Source organism: Bos javanicus, chromosome 13 (assembly GCF_032452875.1).
Source record: "Bos javanicus breed banteng chromosome 13, ARS-OSU_banteng_1.0, whole genome shotgun sequence".
NCBI lineage: Eukaryota > Metazoa > Chordata > Mammalia > Artiodactyla > Bovidae > Bos > Bos javanicus.
This window is the reverse complement of record NC_083880.1, coordinates 50713401-50736484: the sequence shown is the minus strand read 5'-3', so window position 1 is coordinate 50736484 and position 23084 is coordinate 50713401. Positions and strand designations below refer to the sequence as shown.

Here is a 23084-nt window from a genome sequence, read left to right as displayed (position 1 = left end):
TAAAACACTGTTTGGGGCAACAATGTGTGGGCCAAAGTAAATACTTTTGTGGGCTACAACTGACCACTGAGCTGCCAGGCTGGGGCATCTGATTTATGTGGAAATTCACCACTAACTAGTTTCGCTCCTTCAGGCGGGACATTTCCACTCTCTATGATTACGCTCCTGCACTGATAAAGTGAGCTGCTTATGCAAGAGCAGTGGTTTATTTCCTGTGTCCCAAGGAGCTGGAGTTGTTTCCAAGTATCTCAGGGAAGTTAAGTGTGTCACTGAGCACACAGCTACTTTTGTTACTTATTGGGATTCAAAAGAGTGACCCTTCAAACAAAGGGTTCTGTTGCTAAGACAGAAACAAAGAAAAAGTATTCAAAAGTAGAAAACTCCCAACAGGAATAGATGGTCTTTACAATTTTTTCAGCATATAAATAAATTATTTTGTTCCATTTTAAAAATGTCATCAAATACAAAAAGAGAGACCAAAGTAGAGACCTGCCCTTCCTTACATTTCTGGAACTTCCTCCCAGCCCACTTACTTTCAACTCTATGCCAGCTCTGGAGGATAGAGAGTGTGGAGTGAGTATCTACCTACACTGGATTTTTATTTCTTAAAGCTGCCTTCTTGGTTTGGAGGAGACTGATCAGATAAGTATTTATCTCTGGATCTTGCTGAAAACAAATAGGTGTTTAAAAAACACATATAAATTTAAAAAGTGATACTTCAAAGTCTTGTGGAAAATTATGATAGCCAACATTTATTTAGCAATTAATATGTGCCAGGAAATTTGAATTTTTAACTCATCTATCCCCTGCTGCTGCTGCTGCTAAGTCGCTTTAGTCATGTCTGACTCTGTGTGACCCCATAGACGGCAGCCCACCAGGCTCCTCCGTCCCTGGGATTCTCCAGGCAAGAACACTGGAGTGGGTTGCCATTTCCTTCTCCAATGCCTGAAAGTGAAAAGTGAGAGTGAAGTTGCTCAATTGTGTCTGACTCTTAGCGACCCCATGGACTGCAGCCTACCAGGGTCCTCCACCCGTGGGATTTTCCAGGCAAGAGTACTGGAGTGGGGTCCCATTGCCCTCTCCGATCTATCCCCTAGTGGTGTCTTAAAATGTGTGAGCCCAAAGCCCTTTATCCAACTCCTGTGGATGTGGAAACTGAGGCTTGGAGAGATTAAATGCCTGGTTCAAGATTATTAATCACAATACACAATGTTGTCTATAATACTCTGGCCAGTTACTGGTATTACCAAATGTCATATCAGTCTAATTGCAGCAAGATCCCTACAGCAAGCTATATGTTATATAGTCTTGGAATATTAACTGCAAATGTTCTATGTTTTTACAGTTTTATCCCTTTAGTTTTGAGAGTATGGAATAAGCCACAGGATATGAAACTTATTAGGAAATAGGAACCTTGTGCAAAATTCAGGAGCATGAATAAAGGTGCTTAAACTTTAAACAAACAAAAATTAAAATTCTTTTAAGATGGAAGGGGGGCTTCCCAGGTGGTGCTAGTGGTAAAGAACCAGCCTGCCAAGGCAGGAGACATAAGAGACAAGGGGTCGATCCCTGGGTTGGGAAGATCCCCTGGAGGAGGACTCCAATATTGTTGCCTAGAGAATCCCACGGACAGAGGAGCCTGGAAGGCTATAGTCCCTGGCTGGCTACAGTCCATAAGGTTGCAGAGTCAGATACAACTGAAGCAACTTAGCATGCACACATGCAAGATGGAAGGAGTAACCAGGAAACATTCAGTGGAAAGCAGTTTGCCATGCACAGTGCTATGAATAAGAGGTTATTGCAATGGATGTCAACATTTTAATAATTGGTAATTATTATAACATTTAAGGAGCTTCTCCAGTGGCTCAGCAGGTAAAGAATCTGCCTGCAAAGCAGGAGAAACAGGAGATGCGGGTTTGATCCTTGGGTGGAGAAGATCCCCTGGAGGAGCAAATAGCAGCCCACTCCAGTATTCTTGCCTGAAAAAGCCTGATGGCCTACAGCCCAAAGGGTTGCAAAAAGTCAGACATGACTGAACAACTAAGCAAGCAATAATATTTAAGTAGTCATACAAATGCCCCTTACTTATAATGGCATATCTGTTTGAAACTGTATTAGATTGGGTTTTAATTTTTAAGTTTTATTCGTCATATAACCTTCAGGGATGAATACAAAATCAGTTCTCCAAAATATTAATATATTGAAACAAATAGAAATAATAAATACAAATGCTAGTAGCACATAAAGAGAGTGGTCTCATTAGGTTAAATTTCCATCTTGCAGAATAAGTAGAGTATATCTGATTTCTCGGAGAACTAATTAATAAAATGTTTACTATAGCATTGTGAAAATCTCTCTGGTTTTATGTACGGTGGATGTAGTAAAATTTTATTTCATTTCCCATTGAGGTACATTAGCTCTTTTGCTCTGTTTAATCATGGGAAATAATAATGAAAGAAAAAAAAAAGAGATTAAATATTTACTTATGCTTTTGCATCTGACTTGTTATGTGAACAAATACCACATGAGGGAGTGCTGGGACCTCAAATAGAGAAAAATTAAAACCTACCCAATGCGTTCCAGGAATGCTCAGCATATTAGTAAATTCTTATTAAACTGTCAAAAAAAAAAAAAAAAAGATTTTAAAAAGAAATTCCTACCCCTGGATGCAATTAGAGGCTACCACACAGGATTTGATGGGCCATAAAACCATTAAATCTAAACACTTTCTTTTTGAGGCTAAAAGGGCAGAACATTCCAAAGTGAAGTTTTGGGACTCAGTTGTGACTTGACCACCTATTAAGGTGCAGGTGGAACAGACTGCAGAGTGACACAAAGGCCCCAAAGAGCTGAATTAGGGTGTAGGTGAGAGATTTAGCTGTTGAATTTTCTGGATTTTCCGAGATTAAGTGATCAACCTTAACACTGAGTGAAAGACCATTCAGCAAGAAAAATTGTCATTTCCTTTGCTCCAGGCCCATACGATGTATTTTTGAAAGCTTTATTGATTTATATATTTATGTGTTGTACTAGGTGACCAAGCATATATATATGAGGAAAATATCACCATAAGTTTTAATTTTAACTAAATCCAGGAAAAGCACCAGATTTACTTTAAATGAAACTTTCACTATTTCTGAAGTGAGTGCCTTTTATATACCAGGTACTTGAACTTCACATCCCTATCATTAACCCTCACAATAGACCTGTGTGATCATGATCTTTTATCAGTCTCCTCATTTGACAATAGTGAAGGACACCCTTGACCAGTATTGGTCGGTGGTTAAGATGGGGATTGAACCTAGATCTGTTTCACTCTAGAGTCTGATCCACTGATTTGTCTTCAGCCATTATTGTATCCACTTTTACTAAGAAGAAACAAAAGTAAGGAGGAATAAAGGAGAACTTTAGAGAACTATCTGTTCACTAAAACTTCGTCCAAATTACATCAGTTAAAAATTTGGAAGGGAATACCTCTTTGCATCGTTGTAGTATAAAACATCAATTTGTACCTTTTCTTTCCCTTATTTTCAACCTATTTAATGACTACTGTATATTTTGGATATTCTGATTATTTAAAATGATCAAAAGTCAGTAAACGTGCTCTTTCTGTACATATACACATTACATATACATACACACATACATATTGTATTGCTAACTCATTTCTGTCATGTCCAATTCTGTACGACCCCACGGACTGTAGCATGCTAGTCTCTTTTGTCCATGGGATTCTCCAGGCAAAGATACTGGAGTGGGGTGCCATTTCTTACTCCAGGGCACCGTCCTAACTCAGGGATTGAACATGTGTCTCTTATAGTCTCCTGCATTGGCAGGCGGGTTCTTTACCACTAGCGTCACCTGGGAAGCTTTATATACATATATAATAATGATTGTGGGCATCTTATATATCTGCACATATATAAATATATAATTCATATATAAAATTATTCAAAAAGTGATAGATTCAGCGTTGAAATTACTTTGCAGTGAGAGAAACTTCATTCATCTAAAACAGCTATTAAAAGATTAGACTTCAGCTGTTTTAAAGACCAACATCAAATGAAATAATTTTTAGTATTTTGCACCAGAACTGAGCAGCTTTCTTGAGAATGTGAGATTGCTTCTTCTCAAACTGTTAGTGCTCTGGAAGATATCAAAGTGTGACAGCTAGAAGGCAAAGGCTTACCTATGGATTCCAACATTCAGGGTGTTAGATTGAGGGAGGTTGATTGAAGTCACCATGTGTAAATCTGATACTCCTTGAAACCATCATTAAAAGGCATCTCACTGTGGTGTGGTCTTCATGCCAGCTGCCAGCTATGACAAGGCCTGGAGACTCAATAAAAATGAAAGAATTGTAACCTGGGAATCATTACAGTAAAGCTAATGTTTTTGTCTATTGCAGAGTGTGGCCTCAGAGATGAAGTACGAACAAAGAAGGGTGGGCTAAGGAAGCCCATTAGGAAGAATTGTCCCGAAAATATTTCCACACAATGAAAAAGAGTTCTTGGTGTATAGTGACATTATGACCACTCAGTGTTACATTGTTTCAAAATCAGACCATGGAATGTCATGAAAACACTGGCTTCTTGGCCTTTTGAGGCAGGCTTTAAATTGGTTAAATTTTCTAAATTGTAAATGAATATTTTTGACCACTTCTGAGTATTTCACACATAATTATAGTAGAAGTTGTTTCTTAATTTAGATAACTGACTTTAGAACATTCTTTTTCTGAGTAATCTAAATGATAGGTTTCAACGTTGAGACAATAATTTTAATTGTGTCTTTAACAATTCTGTGTAATAATAGCTTCCTAGGCAAAGAAACTCTGACCCCTCAGTGGCTAGTATGGTGCATGTTTATGCAAACACTTCAGTGTGTCAGACCCTGAGTTTAGAACCACACAACTGCTTGGTACATGATCATCGCATATTTTCCCTATTGCATAATGACTTCCTGTGCAGAGGACAAAATGGGTTTTCTCAACAAAATTTGCAGCACAGATGTTTTGGTGACTAAGTTTTACAGAAGCATTTTAATCAAATGCACCTAAAAAAGCCCCTTTTTGCCCTTTCATAATATTACCCCTTTTCCTTAAACATATAATTTTGGAAGCTTAACTCACCTTTCCCATAAAGGAGAGTTATTTTCAAAGAAATAATTTGTACCCAAAGTAGCACATTGCTTAATTGTTCTGCTCTGGTTTATTCCACATGAGTTAATGTCCCAAATAACAGACATCAATTCCCATTGATAACTTATAGTTCACATTGCTGTTTTTGTGGTAGTGAATAAACATCATTCTCAAATGTATTATAAATCTCTTCCTTGTCAAGCCTAGAATGATAAACTTTAGTTTCATTTGACAGTTTGGCATCTTATTTATATGTGTAATTCACCAACTCAGTGGATATGAGTTTGAGCAAACTCTGGGAGATCGTGAAGGACAGGGAAGTTTAGCGTGTTGTAGTTCATGGGGTCTCAGTTGGACAAGACTTAGTGACTGAACAATTGTTTGCCCTGATATTAAACATTGAGAACTATTTTATAATTGGTAAATTGTGCTTTCTTATCTTTGAGAAACCTCTCTTCCTCCTCATCTTCTGTCACTTTATTTTTATTTTGTTACTTGCTTTTTCTTTGAATCTGAAATCTAGGAAGCTTGCAAATTCTGGATAAGCAAGATTATAAAATACATCTGATAATGGTTAAGTGTGCTGAGGGGTTGTTGTTTAGTCACTAAGTCATGTCCAACTTTTTTGTGACCCCATGGTCTGTAGTCTGCCAGGCTCCTCTGTCCATGGGATTTCCTAGGCAAGAATACAGGAGCGAGTTGCCATTTCTTCCTCCAGGGGATCTTCCCAACCCAGGGACTGAACCCATGTCTCCTGCATTGGCAGGTAGATTCTTTACCACTGAGCCACCAGGGAAGCCCAAGGGGTTGTTGCTGTAGTGGACTTTAGTTCCCTGACTTTAAATCTTACTAAGAGATGAATTAATAAGAAAATGTTGCAAAGTTACCTGTGTCCCTCTACAGAGGAATAACAATGGAGAAGAAAAACACATTCAGCAGGACGTGGCTGGCAATTGACAAGTCACAAGCCAGCCCTGTCCTGGCTTAAAGTATAGTCCACAAAACAAATGCCAGCATTACTAGGAAGCTTGTTGGAAACACAGAATCTTAGGTCATATCCCAGACCACTTGGGTCAAAATCTGAACTTTATCAACATCCGCATGTAATTCCTGTGCATGTTGAAGCTTGAGAAGCACTGGACGGAGACTGGAATGAAAGCTCCTGGTGGTTTCCAGCCAAAGGCATAGCTTAAATCCCCAAAGATGAAGTAGTGTTGGGTGTAGCTCAAATATTGTTTCCATCTGAAGGCCCTCCAAGACCTTCTGAGAGCCTCTGATTCCGTGATGATTGCCTGCAATGAGCAGGAACTGAGAAGCAGACTCTAGATGCATGGGAGATGTGTACAAAGTAGTCTTTATTTAAAGAACTGAAACAGGCAGATTTAGCATCTCCTGAGATTTAAGGTCACAATAGCCCTCCTATCTGCTTGCCTCCACATTCAGATTACTTGGATTAGAAATAAATGTTTTATTTAAGGCTTGATGTAAAGTGAAACCCTGGCCAAACCTAGAAATACAATTGCATTTCTCAGCCATAGGGAGGATTTTGCCAACTTGTGCTGTTTTGCAAAGCTATTTACCTGTTCTATCCCAGCCAAATCACTGAACATTGGGTTTAGCCTTTGTTTCAACCAGAGGTGGCTGCATTCATATATAATATGAACTGATATAAACCTCAGTAGTTGTTTACAGATTTCATAGTGTAGGACACTGAATTAATTACATTGAATTTGGGAGGTAGAATTAACTTGGTCTTATGCCAGATTATTGTAACCCATGTAGCATTTCCCCACCCTAGGGCATGTGATTTAATTCTAATAAAGAACTATTTGGATAGGTCTAAAGATAATTTTTGTTCTATTAAACAGAATGCACCAACATTTTCCACTAGCCCATAGCCCACTTTGATGTTGGGGGAGGGGTTAAAGCTGATAGTATTGATCTCATGATTTCCATATTATGCTTACAGTTGTAAAAGAGGGGAGAAACTAAAGAGTGTAGGGAAAATCTGAAACGTTTGCTTTCAGAAATTACTGCTTGATGGGCTTAGTGAATACTATAGGCACTAATATCTTCTCCATGGTTCTCTTCATGGAAATCTGTAGACAGATGAAGGACAGCCATGGGGAGTGGAGAATGGCATATTTTTGTTGTAACTCCTAGATTATTTGCTTTTGTCTTGCCATTGACTTTACAAAAAGATCACACCCCGGGAATGTAGGAATTTCCTCCTTTGATATCCCTCTATCAGCCATAGCCTGGAGTTTCTTGGCCTGGAGAAGGTTCCTCTCTTCCATAAGTGCTCTCTTGCTTCAGGAAGTGAGAATCTGACACTATATTTGTAAGGAAGAATGAATGTCTTGAGCATCAGTACCCTTGTAGAGAGGGCCTTCTCTGGTGGTCCAGTGGTTAAGACTTTGCACTCCCAGTATAGAGGGCCCTGTTTTGATCCCTTGTGGGGAACTAAGATCCTACATGCTGGAAGGTGTTGCCAAAAAAACAAAATTAAAAAATTAAAAAAAAAAAACCCAAAACATTGCAGAGGAAAGCTGTATGTTGAGAGGATTATGAATAATGAGAACTCCAGGTGCTTGACAAAATTCTAAAAATTTAAAAAGTTATCTAGAACTTCTTTTCCCAAATACGGTTAGGCATTCTCTCACTTAACCCTTTACAATTGCTTAGCTTTAGAGTTTACCAGAAAACATTCATAAATATCATCTCAATGGACCATCTGGCAATACTATGATGTGATGGAGTGGGTGGGGCAGCAGCTTTGGTTGAAGAATCTTTACAGTTGAAATGTGCCTCATAGATGGTAAGCCTGAGAGTGCAGCCCAGACCTCTGACTCGTGTGTGTGTGTGTGTGTGTGTGTGTGCACGCGCGCTCAGTCGTGTCCGAATCTTTGAGACACCTTGGACTGTAGCCTGCCAGACTCCTCTATCCATGGAATTTTCCAGGCAAGAATACTGAAATGGGTTGCCATTTCCTACTCTAGGGGATCTTCCTGAGCCAGGGATCAAACCCACATCACTTGCATCTCCTGCACTGGCAGGCAGATTCTTTACCACTGCTTGAGAGATAGGAGAGATTGACATTATTACTTAGGTCATTTGTAGGGTTTTATCTTTGATGTTTCAATATCTAAAACCTTACTAGTATCTCTTTAGTAGTGTGTGTGTTGGGGGGGGTATGTATTTTTCAATAGCAGTGACTTGATGACTCTTTCTTCTAAATAAAGAAGAGAAAGATATATCAAATATAAACAAAGTCTGAATATACCTAGAATATTAAGAGTTTATATGTCTATCCTTGAAGATTTATCTCAGGGATGATAAAACAGTATACCTGTGGCGGATTCATTTTGATATTTGGCAAAACTAATACAATTATGTAAAGTTTTAAAAAAAAAAAAGAGTGGATGGAAATAGGAAATAGAGTCATATGGGATCAATGTTTACTTAATGTTGTAGCTTCCAGGGTATGCTTTCTCTAGGACATGTTGACTATCATGAAAGGCAAGATGTTCAGATTTGGATCAGTGCTGGGGACCTTCTCATGGGCAAGAGACAGGCCTTGCCTTTTAGTAACATCACCATTTTGCCAGGAATTGGGAAAAGGCAACATGCTTTGGAGTCTTCATTCTGCACTACATGTTAGGAATGGGGGCCCATGAACATTGACCCCTGCCCTTTGTAAAATGAAATTTGACACTTGCTCCTTGTGAGAGCAGGTGAGAGTTTCATTGTGGAAAATAAATAGGGAAAACGGACTTCAAAAACTTTTGAGTTCTTGGCACTAGACTAGGACAACTCAAATTAGAATTTTTCAACAAAATCTATGTTCAGTCATTTATAAAATTAAAAACCTTGTACTTTTTGTCCCCCTCAGAACAATGTAAGCTGGAAGGGTGAATCTTTACTCTCAGACTAAGGTGATATTTGAAATAGTTAGCAACCAGTAGAACAAAGATTGTGACCAATTACAAGAGATGCACATGCAGTAAATGGCAGGCATTAACCACGGGTTTCCAAATTTCCAAGCCTTCCCAAGTATATAGAAAACCTGTTCCCTTGGTTGTCATGGTCCTAAGGATTGGGGGAGTACATTTGTTCATACTAGTAACAGGGAGTCTTGTGGGCATCTGGGAATTCTAGAAAAATCATTGCCTTGAGGGAGTGGTCAGACATGCTGGGTTCTCTGTGTGACCTTACTTAGGCCACATCCTTTTCAGAACACATTTCTTTATGGGAAATTGATGGTTAGGGGATTCTGATCCAAACAATCGTTGTCCTCTGGTGTTTGTTCCAAACAATAATGGATGACCTGGATCTATTTTTCATATTTACAACTCTTAATGAAGATAAGATATTTATACATATTATTACTCATAATTTCTTACTTAAAATGTGGTTTGTTGGGCAATATTTTTCTAATATGAGTCCTTAAGAGAGAAATTCTCGAAGGAACACTTAGAGGAAACAGATGAATGATCCATAGATAATATAACCTTCAGGTTAAGTCTTCTTTATCTGACCTGTGACCTGAAGAACAGGGATGAAAAGCATCTTTGAAGGCATTGGAAAAGTAACAATCATCAAAAACAAAATCCGCTTTACTACCAGGTTACCTTAGAGTAAAGAGGATGTGGCCTAAGTAAGGTCACACAGAGAACCCAGCATGTCTGACCACTCCCTCAAGGCAATGATTTTTCTAGAATTCCCAGATGCCCAGAAGACTCCCTTGTTACCAGTATGAACAAATGTACTCCCCTAATCCTTAGGACCATGACAACCAAGGGAACATGTTTTCTATATACTTGAGAAGGCATGGAAATTTGGAAACCCGTGGTTAATGCCTGCCATTTACTGCATGTGCATCTCTTGTAACTGGTCACAATCTTTGTTCTACTGGTTGCTATTTCAAATGTCACCTTAGTCTGAGGGTAAAGATGCACCCATCCAGCTTACATGATGATGCTGTTTGAATGTCAAAGAGTGGTCCAGGGACTGGCAGCATTGGCACCACCTGGGAGCTGGTTAGAAAGGCAAGTTCTTGGGCCCCGTCTCTGCCAGACTGCATCAGAAACTCTGTGGTGCTTTTCACAATTTGTGTTTTCATAAACACTCCAGGGGATTTATCTGCTTGCTACAGTTTGAAAAGCATGAAAGCATTTTAACCTCTCAGAGCAGCTTTGTAAAGAGCATGTCCCTTGATTCTTATCATCTCACTGTGTCACTTGGATGACTTTCACTCATATTTGATGGATGGCAGATCGAAGGTAAGTCAAATGAACCAGGGTCAAGTAGTCAATTTTATATATTTATTATTTATCTTTTGGCATTTGGCATACAGACATTGTATCAGTTTGTCCTCCACTAAAGCTGACCCCAATTTACTACCTATTTTTGGAAAAAAGCCTGTCATTCATGTTCTTTCAAGTTCTCTAAGACAATAGGATTGGTTCAGTTCAGTTCAGTCGCTCAGTCGTGTCTGACTCTTTGCAACCCCATGAATTGCAGCATGCCAGGCATCCCTGTCCATCACCAACTCCTGGAGTTTACTCAAACTCATGTCCATTGAGTCGGTGATGCCATCCAGCCATCTCATCCTCTGTCGTCCCCTTCTCCTCCTGTCCCCAATCCTTCCCAGCATCAGGGTCTTGTCCAATGAGTCAGCTCTTCACATCAGGTGGCCAAAGTACTGGAGTTTCAGCTTTAGCATCAGTCCTTCCAAAGAACACCCAGGACTGATCTCATTTAGGATGGACTGGTTGGATCTCCTTGCAGTCCAAGGGACTCTCAAGAGTCTTCTCCAACACCACAGTTCAAAAGCATCAATTCTTCACCACTCAGCTTTCTTCACAGTCCAACTCTCACATCCATACATGACCACTGGAAAAATATAACCTTGACCAGACGGACCTTTGTTGGCAAAGTAATATCTCTGCTTTTCAATATGGTATCTAGGTTGGTCATAACTTTCCTTCCAAGGAGTAAGCATCTTTCAATTTCATGGCTGCAGTCACCATCTGCAGTGATTTTGGAGCCCCGAAAGATAAAGTCTGACACTGTTTCCACTGTTTCCCCATCTATTTCCCATGAAGTGATGGGACCAGATGCCATGATCTTAGTTTTCTGAATGTTGAGCTTTAAGCCAACTTTTTCACTCTCCTCTTTCACTTTCATCAGGAGGCTTTTTAGTTCCTCTTCACTTCCTGCCATAAGGGTGGTGTCATCTGCATATCTGAGGTTATTGATATTTCTCCTAGCAATCTTGATTCCAGCTTGTGCTTCTTCCAGCCCAGCGTTTCTCATGATGTACTCTGCATATAAGTTAAATAAGCAGGGTGACAATATACTGACTTGACATACTCCTTTTCCTATTTGGAACCAGTCTGTTGTTCCATGTCCAGTTCTAACTGTTGCTTCCTGCCCTGCATATAGGTTCCTCAAGAGGCAGGTCAGGTGGTCTGGTATTCCCATCTCTTTCAGAATTTTCCACACTTTATTGTGATCCACACAGTCAAAGGCTTTGGCATAGTCAGTAAAGCAGAAATAGATCTTTTTCTGGAACTCTCTTGCTTTTTACATGATCCAGCTGATGTTGGCAATTTGATCTCTGGTTCCTCTGCCTTTTCTAAAACCAACTTGAACACCTGGAAGTTCACAGTTCATGTATTGCTGAAGCCTGGCTTGGAGAATTTTGAGCATTACTTTACTAGCATGTGAGATGAGTGCAATTGTGTGGTAGTTTGAGCATTCTTTGGCATTGCCTTTCTTTGGGATTAGAATGAAAACTGACCTTTTCCAGTCCTGTGGCCACTGCTGAGTTTTCCAGATTTGCTGGCATATTGAGTGCAGCACTTTCACAGCATCATCTTTCAGGATTTGGAATAGCTCAATTGGAATTCCATCACCTCCACTAGCTTTGTTCGTAGTGATGCTTTCTAAGGCCCACTTGACTTCACATTCCAGGATGTCTGGCTCTAGGTGAGTGATCACACCATCATGATTATCTGGGTCCTAAAACTCTTTTTTTGTACAGTTCCTCTGTATTCTTGCCACCTCTTCTTAATATCTTCTGCTTTTGTTAGGTCCATACCATTTCTGTCCTTTATAGAGCCCATCTTTACATGAAATGTTCCCTTTGGATCTCTAATTTTCTTAAAGAGATCTCTAGTCTTTCCTATTCTGTTGTTTTCCTCTATTGCTTTGCACTGATCACTGAGGAAGGCTTTCTTATCTCTTCTTGCTATTCTTTGGAGCTCTGCATTCAAATAAGTATATCTTTCCTTTTCTCCTTTGCTTTTTGCTTCTCTTCTTTTCACAGCTATTTGTAAGGCCTCCTCAGACAGCCATTTTGCTTTTTTGCATTTCTTTTTTGGGGGATGGTCTTGATTCCTGTCTCCTGTACAATGGGAACAGGAACCTCCATCCAAGTTTATCAGGCACTCTATCTATCATATCTAGTCCCTTAAATCTATTTCTCACTTCCACTGTATAATCATAAGGAGTTTGATTTAAGTCATACCTGAATGGTCTAGTGGTTTTCCCTACTATCTTCAATTTAAGTCTGAATTTGGTAATAAGGAGTTCATGATCCAAGCCACAGTCTGCTCCTCGTCTTGTTTTTGTTGACTGTATAGAGCTTCTCCATTTTTGGCTGCAAAAAATATAATCAGTCTGGTTTTGGTGTCGACCATCTGGTGACATTCATGTGTAGAGTCGTCTTTTGTGTTGTTGGAAGAGGGTGTTTGCTATGAACAGTGTGTTCTCTTTGCAGAACTCTAATAGCCTTTGCCCTGCTCCATTCTGTACTCCAAGGCCAAACTTGCCTGTTACTCCACGTGTTTCTTGACTTGCTACTTTGGCATTCCAGTCCCTTATATTGAAAAGGACATCTTTTTTGGGTGTTAGTTCTAGAAGGTCTTGTAGGTCTTCATAGAACCTTTCAACTTCAGCTTCTTCAGTGTTACTGGTTGAGGCATTACTTGATATCTTGTTTAAAAGGTTGTGAGGTGACTGATGTCTGTTTGAGGTGTCTAACATATGAATTGTATAAAATTTTAAATGACAATGTAAATGGCAAATGCATTTTTAACAGATTTTAAAAGATAAAATTTAAAAAGTTATAAAGGAAGAAAAAATAAACTCTCCCACCCTCACCTATCATTAACAATTAGTTTGTTTAGGTTCATACACCAATAATCACATTCGTACAAATCATGGTATACCAGTTATTTTGGAGATTTTTTTTTCTTTCTTCTCCTATTTTTTTGGGTGGGGAAGAGAACGGTGGAGGGCGGGGGGTCATGCCGCATGGAACTTAGGTCACTGATCAGGAACTGAAACCAGGCTTCTGTGGTGAGAGGGTAGAATCTTGAACCACCAGGGAATTCTCTGGTTTCTTAATATATCTTGATAAACTTTCTGAGTCTGCAAATGTCATTCCTTGTAACTGAAAGAGAAGGAAGGAGGAGTGAGAGAGGGACTGTGAGAGAGAGACAAGGGAGAAACAGAGAAATAGAGAAATGGAGAGAGAGAGAGATTCAAGGAATCGGCTCATACAAATGTATAAATTGGTTAAGTCCAAAATCTAGAGCTGGCACACTGGAGACCCCAGAAAAGCTGAGTTGGTATTTGAATGTGAAGGCAATCTGCTGACAGAATTCCCTCTTCCTCCAGAAAGGTCAGTCTTTTTTTTCAAGGCCTTCAACTGAATGGATGAGGCCTATTCACATTATGGAGAGTAATCTGCTTTATGTAAAGTCTACTGATTTAAATGTTAATCTCTTCCCTGGTGGTTCAGAGGTTAAAGCGTCTGCCTGGAATCTGGAATGCGGGAGACCCAGGTTCAATCCCTGGGTCAGGAAGATCCCCTGGAGAAGTAAATGGCAACCCACTCTAGTACTCTTGCCTGTAGGGAGGAGCCTGGTAGGCTACAGTCCACGGGGTCCCAAAGAGTCGGACACGACTGAGCGACTTCACTTTCACTTTCACTGATTTAAATGCTAAACTCTTAACAAAAAAAATCTTACAGCAACATCTAGACACATTTGAGCAAATATCTGGGAACCATTGCCTAGCCAAGCTGACACATAAAATTAACTATTACAAAAATTACTTTTCATGGCTGTGTATATCTCATTTTATTTATGAACTACCATTTATCTATTTCCTTAAGGTTGGAGATTCAAGTTGCTTCTAAGTTTTTAATCTTTACATATAGCACATCTTTGGCCATTTGGGTCAATTTTGTCTTCATATCTATTCACAGAGTGTGGAAAGGAAAGAGTGTTTCTAACTTTTTAAAGATGCAACTTTTTATTTCTAAATTGTCTTTGTAGCTGTCTTTATCCCATGAACCACAACTTGGAGACTAGAGTAGGGAAAATGTCAAGCTGGTCTTGATCTTCTCTTTCCTTCCTCAGCCTGCAGGTCACTGGGAACTGGCATGATGCTGAGTTCCTGGGCCACCTCCTCAATTGAAGAAGTGGCAGAAGCTGGTCCCGAGGCGATTCGCTGGCTGCAGCTGTACATCTACAAGGACCGTGAGGTCACCAAGCAGCTTGTGCGGAGGGCTGAGCGAATGGGCTACAAGGCCATATTTGTGACAGTGGATACCCCTTACCTGGGCAACCGCTTTGATGACGTGCGTAACAGGTTCAAGATGCCACCCCAACTCAGGTAACCATGGCTGTTTGATCACTGGGCCCCTTAACTTATTTTCTATTTCTATTTGTTCTTGTCATGATCCAGTTCCAAAGACTTTCTCCAGTTTCCACTTGGGTGCTCTGGGGAATTAGATCTTCACAAAATGTTGGTCCCAAAGTATGGCTGTATGAGATTGTGTCTAGGAAAGATAAGGTCTGGGTTCTAGAGATGGTGTCATTGTCAAATATCCATATAATCCTCAGCAAATCACACATCTTATGTGAGTGTTGCATACTTGAGCTATAACAGCAGAGACAAGATTTGCCATATACTTGTCAAAGTAAAAAAATCTATGTCTCAGAGTGTATTAAGGGCTTTTAGTAGGATGCATTGCCATATAGATAAAAGATACTTAATTTAACTTAAGCAACAGCTTGCTATTGTAATCCTAATACCATATTTCTTTGCCTGTTAAAATAAAAAAGCACCCTTTTAATTTTATTTTTAATTGTATTTGGAACAATTCTGGCAGGGAAGATTGAAGAAAGCTAAAAGAATGGAGACAAAAGAAGTCACATATTTGCTGCCCCGTCTCCTACTTCTTTCAGTAATATATCTCTTTTGTTGTGGTTCGCCCATGGTTCAAGATTCACTAGTTTATTTATTGGTTCATTCATTCTTTCATCCATTCACTCACTCATTCATCTGAGAAAAAACAATGTACAATCTAGGAATCTAAGACTGAACTGTGATGGTTTTATTAGGCCATTCAGCTGATCCATCAACAGGGAATTATAGTCCTTTTCTCTGTAAAAGATTAGAATCATCTTGAGTCAAAACTAGAAACTCTGGAGCTTATTGAAAAAAGACAGAGCTACAAATCTCTCCTCCCCTTTGTTTTTACCTTCCCTTGGTTCCTATCAAAATCTGCCCTTATGTTTTTCATACCAGTGTTTGACCGATAGACTTTAGGGCTAAAATTATTTGACCAGAACCAAAATCTTAGTTTTAATGGAGGACATTTTGATGATGGGATTTCAAAGCATCCACCAGAGTACAAGAAATGAGGGATGACTTCTTTGGAATCCTAGACCTCACTTCACTGGACTATTGCTTATTCTGTCTACATATAAAGTTAATCCTCCTAAAAGATCCAAAATCTAAAAGATTCAAAATCAAATCAGCATTCCACATAAGGACAAGAAGACTGTTGAGAGCCAGGATTCCTAGTGTATTAGAGAATGGAATGTCTTCCAACCGTCATGTAAGTTCATAGTCTTGTGTGTTACATAACTGTCATATAGCTCTTCTGTGTGTATACCTATTTAAGTATAAGCTACTGTGCATAAAATCTTGCTGTTAAACCATATATAAATGAGCTGTGTGATGTGATCTCTGTGATAATTCCAGGTAGGTTTAGGATTTCTTTCTGTATATAATATCCTTAATGGCCCACTGGCAGAATGAGGAAGTGTTCCCCTGACAGCCATCAATCACCCTGCTCCACACATCCCAGACATGGAGTTACCAAACACCCTGTCTTTCTAAGAGAACAAAAACAAAAATCCTTGACATATTTCTACTTCTTGCCAAATTTATCAGAAAGTAGATGGTTTCAAATGTCCTTAATATGAAATCTTATTAATCTATATTAATTCTTAATATGAATTCACATTTTTCTCTCTTTTGATTACCTTAGTTTTTAGACTTTCTAAAATGTTGTTTCCCAGTATTTAGGCTTCTGACAGGAAATGTTCCTCATTGTTTCCCTTTGACCATTTGAATAGGAATTTGCTATTTCTTTTCCCTCTTCTACTACCACTTCTGCTAGCGACAACAATAAATAATACAGCGGGTTTGTTCTTTAAGTTTAGGAAGCAGTTTCTGGCTCTGGATAACAAAACAGGCTTCACGTGGTATCTACTTAGCTGGCGGATGACACCCATGTTAATTCTGGCCCATATCTCTTACTCCTTGGGTGCCAGGGCCACTCAGCCAGGAGCGGGAAGGCTGCTGTTCTTTCCCCCTCCTCCTTCCTCCCGGGCTCCTGCCCAGATGACGTGAGGGACCAGGAGACAAAGGCCCTTTTCAGCTGTCAATGTGTAGAGGAGTGGCCACGGCTCCCCAGCTTGTCACATCTTCCTTCTGAAGATGATCAAATAATGAGCCACACATCTAGACTACGGGGAACACAGGAAACACCCTTTGCCGGAGCCCTGGCCGTCAGAGCGCACACTGACGCTGTTTGTCCCTTTGGGCTTCGGGGTGACGGGGGGCGGTGGGCGGCGTGCAGCGCCCTGGGGCCCACATTCAGCAGTGAAGCCAGATCCCACAACGGGAGGCCCTGGCTTCCGCTGGAGGGCACGTGCTGCCCAAAAGCTCATCTGTTACAGCCTGATACGAAATCAGGTTTCTTTCCGCAATTGACCTGACTCATAGAAGGTGAAGCCGGGCTGTTCAGAATGAGGTTTGGCAGGCGAAAGAGGCAGGAAATCCAGATGAGAATGAGTCTGTAAAGCAACGGCTCCTTCCAGCCCTGGTGGCTTCCTCTGCCTGGAGAGAAGGGGGCGGGTCCTGACTCTTGGCTTCTGGGACCAGCCAGAGTTCAAGAGTTTGGTAATCTCTGCCTGGTCCATATGCAAAACACATGGATGTGCCGCATGATGAGCAGCGTGGAGGTCCCCGAGACTGAGGGGGAGTAAGGCGAATTCTCATCTGCTCCCGGAAGAGGCGAGGATTGAAGCCAGTTCACCAGATTGGCTCCTGAGGCGCTGAGTCAGGGACCCGAGTCCATCTCCACACCACACGCGGGTGGCTTGTTTACCCTGGGTTAAAATTTGGCTCTTTGGGGCAGCACTAAGGCAGTTAAAAGAAATTTCCAATCATTGACTAAGGTCAAGCTAAATCATGACACCTACCCTTTTGATGATTTGCCTTGGGACGTGCTTCCTTAGGCCCTGAAATAAAGTATTCACCACAGTAGCCAGAGAATAGCACACAAAAGAGATGAGACTGTGCTGTCTTCCCAGGTTTCTGGGGATAAAAGTGGCGGGTGAGGCACCCCCTTCTCTGACCTCATTGCCAGCATTCTCATCTTCATTCATTCTTCCCAGCATCTCCTGCTTCCTCCTATTTTTTCAGGGTGCCAGCCACATCTGCGCCTTAGAGCCTCAGAACTGATTCTTCCCTCTGCCTGTAACATTCTTTCCCCAAATCAATGCAAACTAACTTCACTTCCTTTACATTTTGACATCAGGGATGAAGCTACTTGTTTTTATATTGGGAAACCAAAGATGAACGGTAGAGAAAAGAATAGAGATACAATAAGTGTGGGGATCTTGGGTTGGGGGTCTAGAGGAGAGAAAGCGATTTGTGGAGGAGGACTTTGTACATGGCAGATAGCCTCTAAATTATTTGGTTAGGAAAACAGTTACAATGTTAAGTCACATAATATTAAGCAGGATAATAACCTTCCAAAGATGCCTATGTTCTGAACCTTGGAACCTGTGAATATGTTACTTTTTACATGGCAGAATGAACTTGGCAGGTGTGATTAAGTTAAGGACCTTGAGATGAGATGATTATCCTGGATTATGACAGGAGGCTTAAGGTAATGAAAAGGCTCCTTATAAGAGGCAAGCAGGACGGTCAGAGTCAGAGAAAGAGATGCGATGAGAGAAGTAGAAGTTGGAGTGATAGCATCTGGAAACAGGGAAATATAGATGGTTTCTAGAAGCTGGAAAAGTCAAGGAAAGAGATTCTCCCCTAGAGCCTCTGGAAGGGAAATAGCCCTATTGACCCCTTGAGTTTAGTCCAATGAGACAGTTTGAACTTCTGACCTCTAGACTATAATAAATTTGTGTCACTTTGAGAGTTGGATTATGAAGAAAGCTGAGTGCCAAAAAATTGATGCTTTTAAATTGTAGTGTTGGAGAAGACTCTTGAGAGTCCCTTGGACTGCAAGGAGATCCAACCAGTCCATCCTAAAAGGAGATCAGTCCTGGGTGTTCTTTAGAAGGACTGATGCTGAAGCTGAAACTTCAATACTGTGGCCATTTCATGCGAAGAGTTGACTCATTGGAAAAGACCCTGATGCTGGGAGGGATTGGGGGCAGGAAGAGAAGGGGATAACAGAGGATGAGATGGCTGGATGGCATCACTGACTCGATGGACATGAGTTTGGGTAAACTCCAGGAGTTGGTGATGGACAGGGATGCCTGGCATGCTGTGATTCATGGGGTCGCAAAGAGCAGACACGACTGAGCGACTGAACTAAACTGAACTGAACTGAAAGCCTCTAGGGTTGTGCTTGTTATAGCAGCAACAGGAAACAGATACAATGACACAGCTCTGCCAATTTCCTCTACAAGATAGCTTCTCATTGGGGCCACATCCAATTATCATATTTAAACTTTCAAGTAAAGCCTCTACCAGCTCACATCCCTCTTGTTCTGCTCTTCTTTTTTCTTTATTTTGTATAGTACTTATGAAAGTGAAAGAGGAGAATGAAAAAGTTGGCTTAAAGCTCAACATTCAGAAAAACGAAGATCATGGCATCTGGTCCCATCACTTCATGGGAAATAGATGGGGAAACAGTGTCAGACTTTATTTTTTGGGCTCCAAAATCACTGCAGATAGTGACTGCAGCCATGAAATTAAAAGATGCTTACTCCTTGGGAAGAAAGTTATGACCAACCTAGATAGCATATTGAAAAGCAGAGATATTACTTTGCCAACAAAGGTCCGTCTAGTCAAGGCTATGGTTTTTCCAGTGGTCATGTATGGATGTGAGAGTTGGACTGTGAAGAAAGCTGAGAGCCAAAGAATTGATGCTTTTGAACTATGGTGTTGGAGAAGACTCTTGAGAGTTCCTTGGACTGCAAGGAGATCCAACCAGTCCATTCTAAAGGAGATCAGCTCTGGGTGTTCTTTGGAAGGAATGATGCTAAAGCTGAAACTCCAGTACTTTGGCCACCTCATGTGAAGAGTTGACTCATTGGAAAAAACCCTGATGCTGGGAAGGATTGGGGGCAGGAGGAGAAGGGGACGACAGAGGATGAGATGGCTGGATGGCATCACCGACTCGATGGATGTGAGTCTGAGTGAACTCCGGGAGATGGTGATGGACAGGGAGGCCTGGCGTGCTGCGATTCATGGGGTTGCAAAGAGTTGGACATGACTGAATGACTGAACTGAACTATGTTCTAACAGACTCCATAAATTACCTGTTGATTATGTTTCTTGTTTATTTTCTGACTCCCCTAGCTAGAATGTCAACCTAGGTAGCCAGTATTTTTGACCATTTTACTAAAACACTGGCAAATGGTCAGTGCTCAGTAAGTAATGTTGAATAAAAATGTACTAGATTATAACAGATTTACCCAATAAAACAATACTAATAAGAATTTGAATAAGGGTTTGAGCTCATACTTAAAATCCATGCCCTGAACTTTTCTTCCAAATACCCAGCCACATGGAAGAAAAAGTTAGCAGGGCTATGCAGTAAATAGAAATGTTTTCCTAATCACAGTATTAAAGATTGCTGTTCCATGTACAAATATCTATTACGTATTTTGAATGTCTCTTATGTTATACTGATATTATGTGTTCTGCTGCTGCTGCTAAGTCGCTTCAGTCGTGTCCGACTCTGTGCGACCCCAGAGATGACAGCCCACCATGCTCCCTGGTCCCTGGGATTCTCCAGGCAAGAACACTGGAGTGGGTTGCCATTTCCCTTTCCAATGCATGAAAGTGAAAAGTGAGAGTGAAGTCGCTCAGTCGTGTCCGACTCTTAGCGACCCCATGGATTGCAGCCCAGCAGGCTGCTCTGTCCATGGGATTTTCCAGGCAAGAGTATTGGAGTGGGGTGCCATGCCTTCTTCGATTATGTGTTCTACTGGTTGTTATTTTGTAATGTGTTTCCCACAGTGGAGACATATGATATCTCAATAATAGTCATCATTACTGACATTAATTTTGATTATTTAATAATGTTAACTTTCCTTAGTAGTTGTTACATTTTTATGATGCTAACTTACTAAAAACTAAAATCATTTTTATATTAGATTAAAAAGTATATTTAGGGGCCTTTCAAGGCACAATGAATCCTTTACAAAAAAGAAATCCTATCCCTTGCCTGTGGGTCATTAAACAGATTGGGATTCAGAGAATTAAGTCCCAAGTAATCTTGTTATTATTTTGATGTTGCCCTTTTCCTTCCTTATGAAATGAAATACTTTGGTTATCAGAAGCTGCTTTAAGTGTTTTTTGTGTATATGTCATAATTCTAATAAAAATAGCATTCATGGAGGTTTCCTTTGGAGCCATGGTTAAAACACTCCATCGTGGGTCTCTGTCAAGATATCTGAAAACTTTTTCTTGGCTTCTGGCTTTGAACAACGTTTAAGAGTAACAACAAGGCTTCATTGTACCCTGAAATTTCTGTAAGGCAACATTCATTCAAGTGTTGATCTGCATTTAGCCATCCAAGAATAACAACAGTTATTTATATAATTTTATCCATGTTTCTGTTTTTTCCTATCCCTTTCACCCTTTCACCCCACCCCTGCTGAAACACTGTAGCTTGTTTGGGATGGGGGTGGGGTGCTATGCAGAGAATATACACGTACAGATATTATTCTTTTTTCCCCTCTGGTTTTGCTATGGCATGGACAGACAGGACCTTTTTCTTATTAACAATATTATTTAAAGGTTTGAAATTTAATATCGCTTAGTATCATTTCTAAGTAATGGAATAGGCCTCCAATAATAAGGGTATGTTTATTGACTAGGTTAGCTTAGTTCAAGTTAGGATGACCACAGAAGGCCAAAATCTGTGATAAAATGTACAACCTTAAGTGGTTTGACTTAAAAAAGAAGCTCAGAGTATTTCAGCTATAATCTAAACCAAACCTCAGCAAATAATGGATACAAATATGACTTTCATGGATTTGTGATTTTCTGTGGCCTTTAGTGGCCACCTGAGTCATGTTGCTAAGTTGCTTCAGTCGTGTCTGACTCTGTGCAACCCCATAGATGGCAGCTCACCAGGCTCCCCTGTCCCTGGGATTCTCCAGGCAAGAACACTGGAGTGGGTTGCCATTTCCCTCTCCAATGCATGAAAGTGAAAAGTGAAAGTGAAGTCGCTCAGTCGTGTCCGACTCTTTGCGACCCCAGGGATTGCAGCCTACCAGGCTCCTCCGTCCATGGGATTTTCCAGGCTAGAGTACTGGAGTGGGGTGCCATTGCCTTCTCCAAGGCGAAGGTCTTCTCTATGACCTGAGTCATAGTCAATCCTTATTGAGAAAACTTAGCCAGTGGTTGAAGACAGTTACATGGGATGTGAATGTCCATGGCCTTATGATAATAGATGCTGTCTAAGCTACACAACCAGCTATTTATAAGCACATTAAAGGCATTAAACCTCAGCGCTCAGTTGCTCAGTCATGTCTGACTCTTTGTGATCCCATGGACTATAGCCCACCAGGCTCCTCTGTCCATGGAATTTTCCAGGTTGCCATTTCCTCCTCCAGGGGATCTTCTTGACTCAGAGATTGAACCCAAGTCTCCTGTGTTTCCTACACTGGCAGGCAGATTCTTTACCACTGAGCTACCAGGGAAGCCCTAGTTTTGTAAAAATTTTGTACCTCTGTACTTCTAAGTTTATATAAAAATTGTTATAGCCTTGGCTCCAAGATACTTTCTGTGTTCAATGTCAGAGCCAGTGGAAAGGAGTAAAGACTGATGACTAAGCCAGAGATCCATATATAGCTTTTACTTTAACACAAAGAAGAGACTTGCTAGCAGAGTAATTCATAATGTGCCGAAGAGCAAGGTGAGTCTAGGTCACTGTCATCATTCAAAGTCAGCCTTTTAGAGAAATGAAGTTGGCAGTTGGATTTAGGTCTGCTAAGCTGATTTCAGGCAGCTAAGTCACCACTGGGTGGTGCCAGTGTGTATTTGGAAGGCCATCCATCCAATCAGTGGTCAGAGATATAGGCAGAAAAGACTTTGTCCTTAGCTTGGAGAACTTCCAAAATCTTCCAAGATATCAGGATATTAGACTAAGAGAAAAGACTTCAGGTGTAGAGTAAGCCAGCTGCAAAATCTTCTAGATTAGTTAGAGAAATACTGTTCTAAGCTGAGTTAACAAAATTAGACATAGGAGAAGGGAGAAACTCAGTGGGGTTGTGTCTCTGTGTTTCTTTAGGAGAAGAATGTGAACCACTGATTTAAGTAAAAGTAGTACCTTTAGAAGATGGTAGGAATATTGGTAGAGGAGTGGGGAAGA

General features: G+C 40.6%; 1 protein-coding gene across 1 annotated transcript in view; it reads left to right on the top strand.

Moving 5' to 3' along the window:
* The window catches only part of HAO1 (hydroxyacid oxidase 1), a 64330-nt gene that overhangs the window by 16956 nt on the left and 24290 nt on the right, over nt 1-23084 (top strand). The window contains exon 3 of the mRNA XM_061436632.1: nt 14572-14827. Within this exon, the coding sequence (XP_061292616.1) occupies nt 14572-14827 (256 nt within the window). The remainder of the gene's footprint in view (nt 1-14571; nt 14828-23084) is intronic.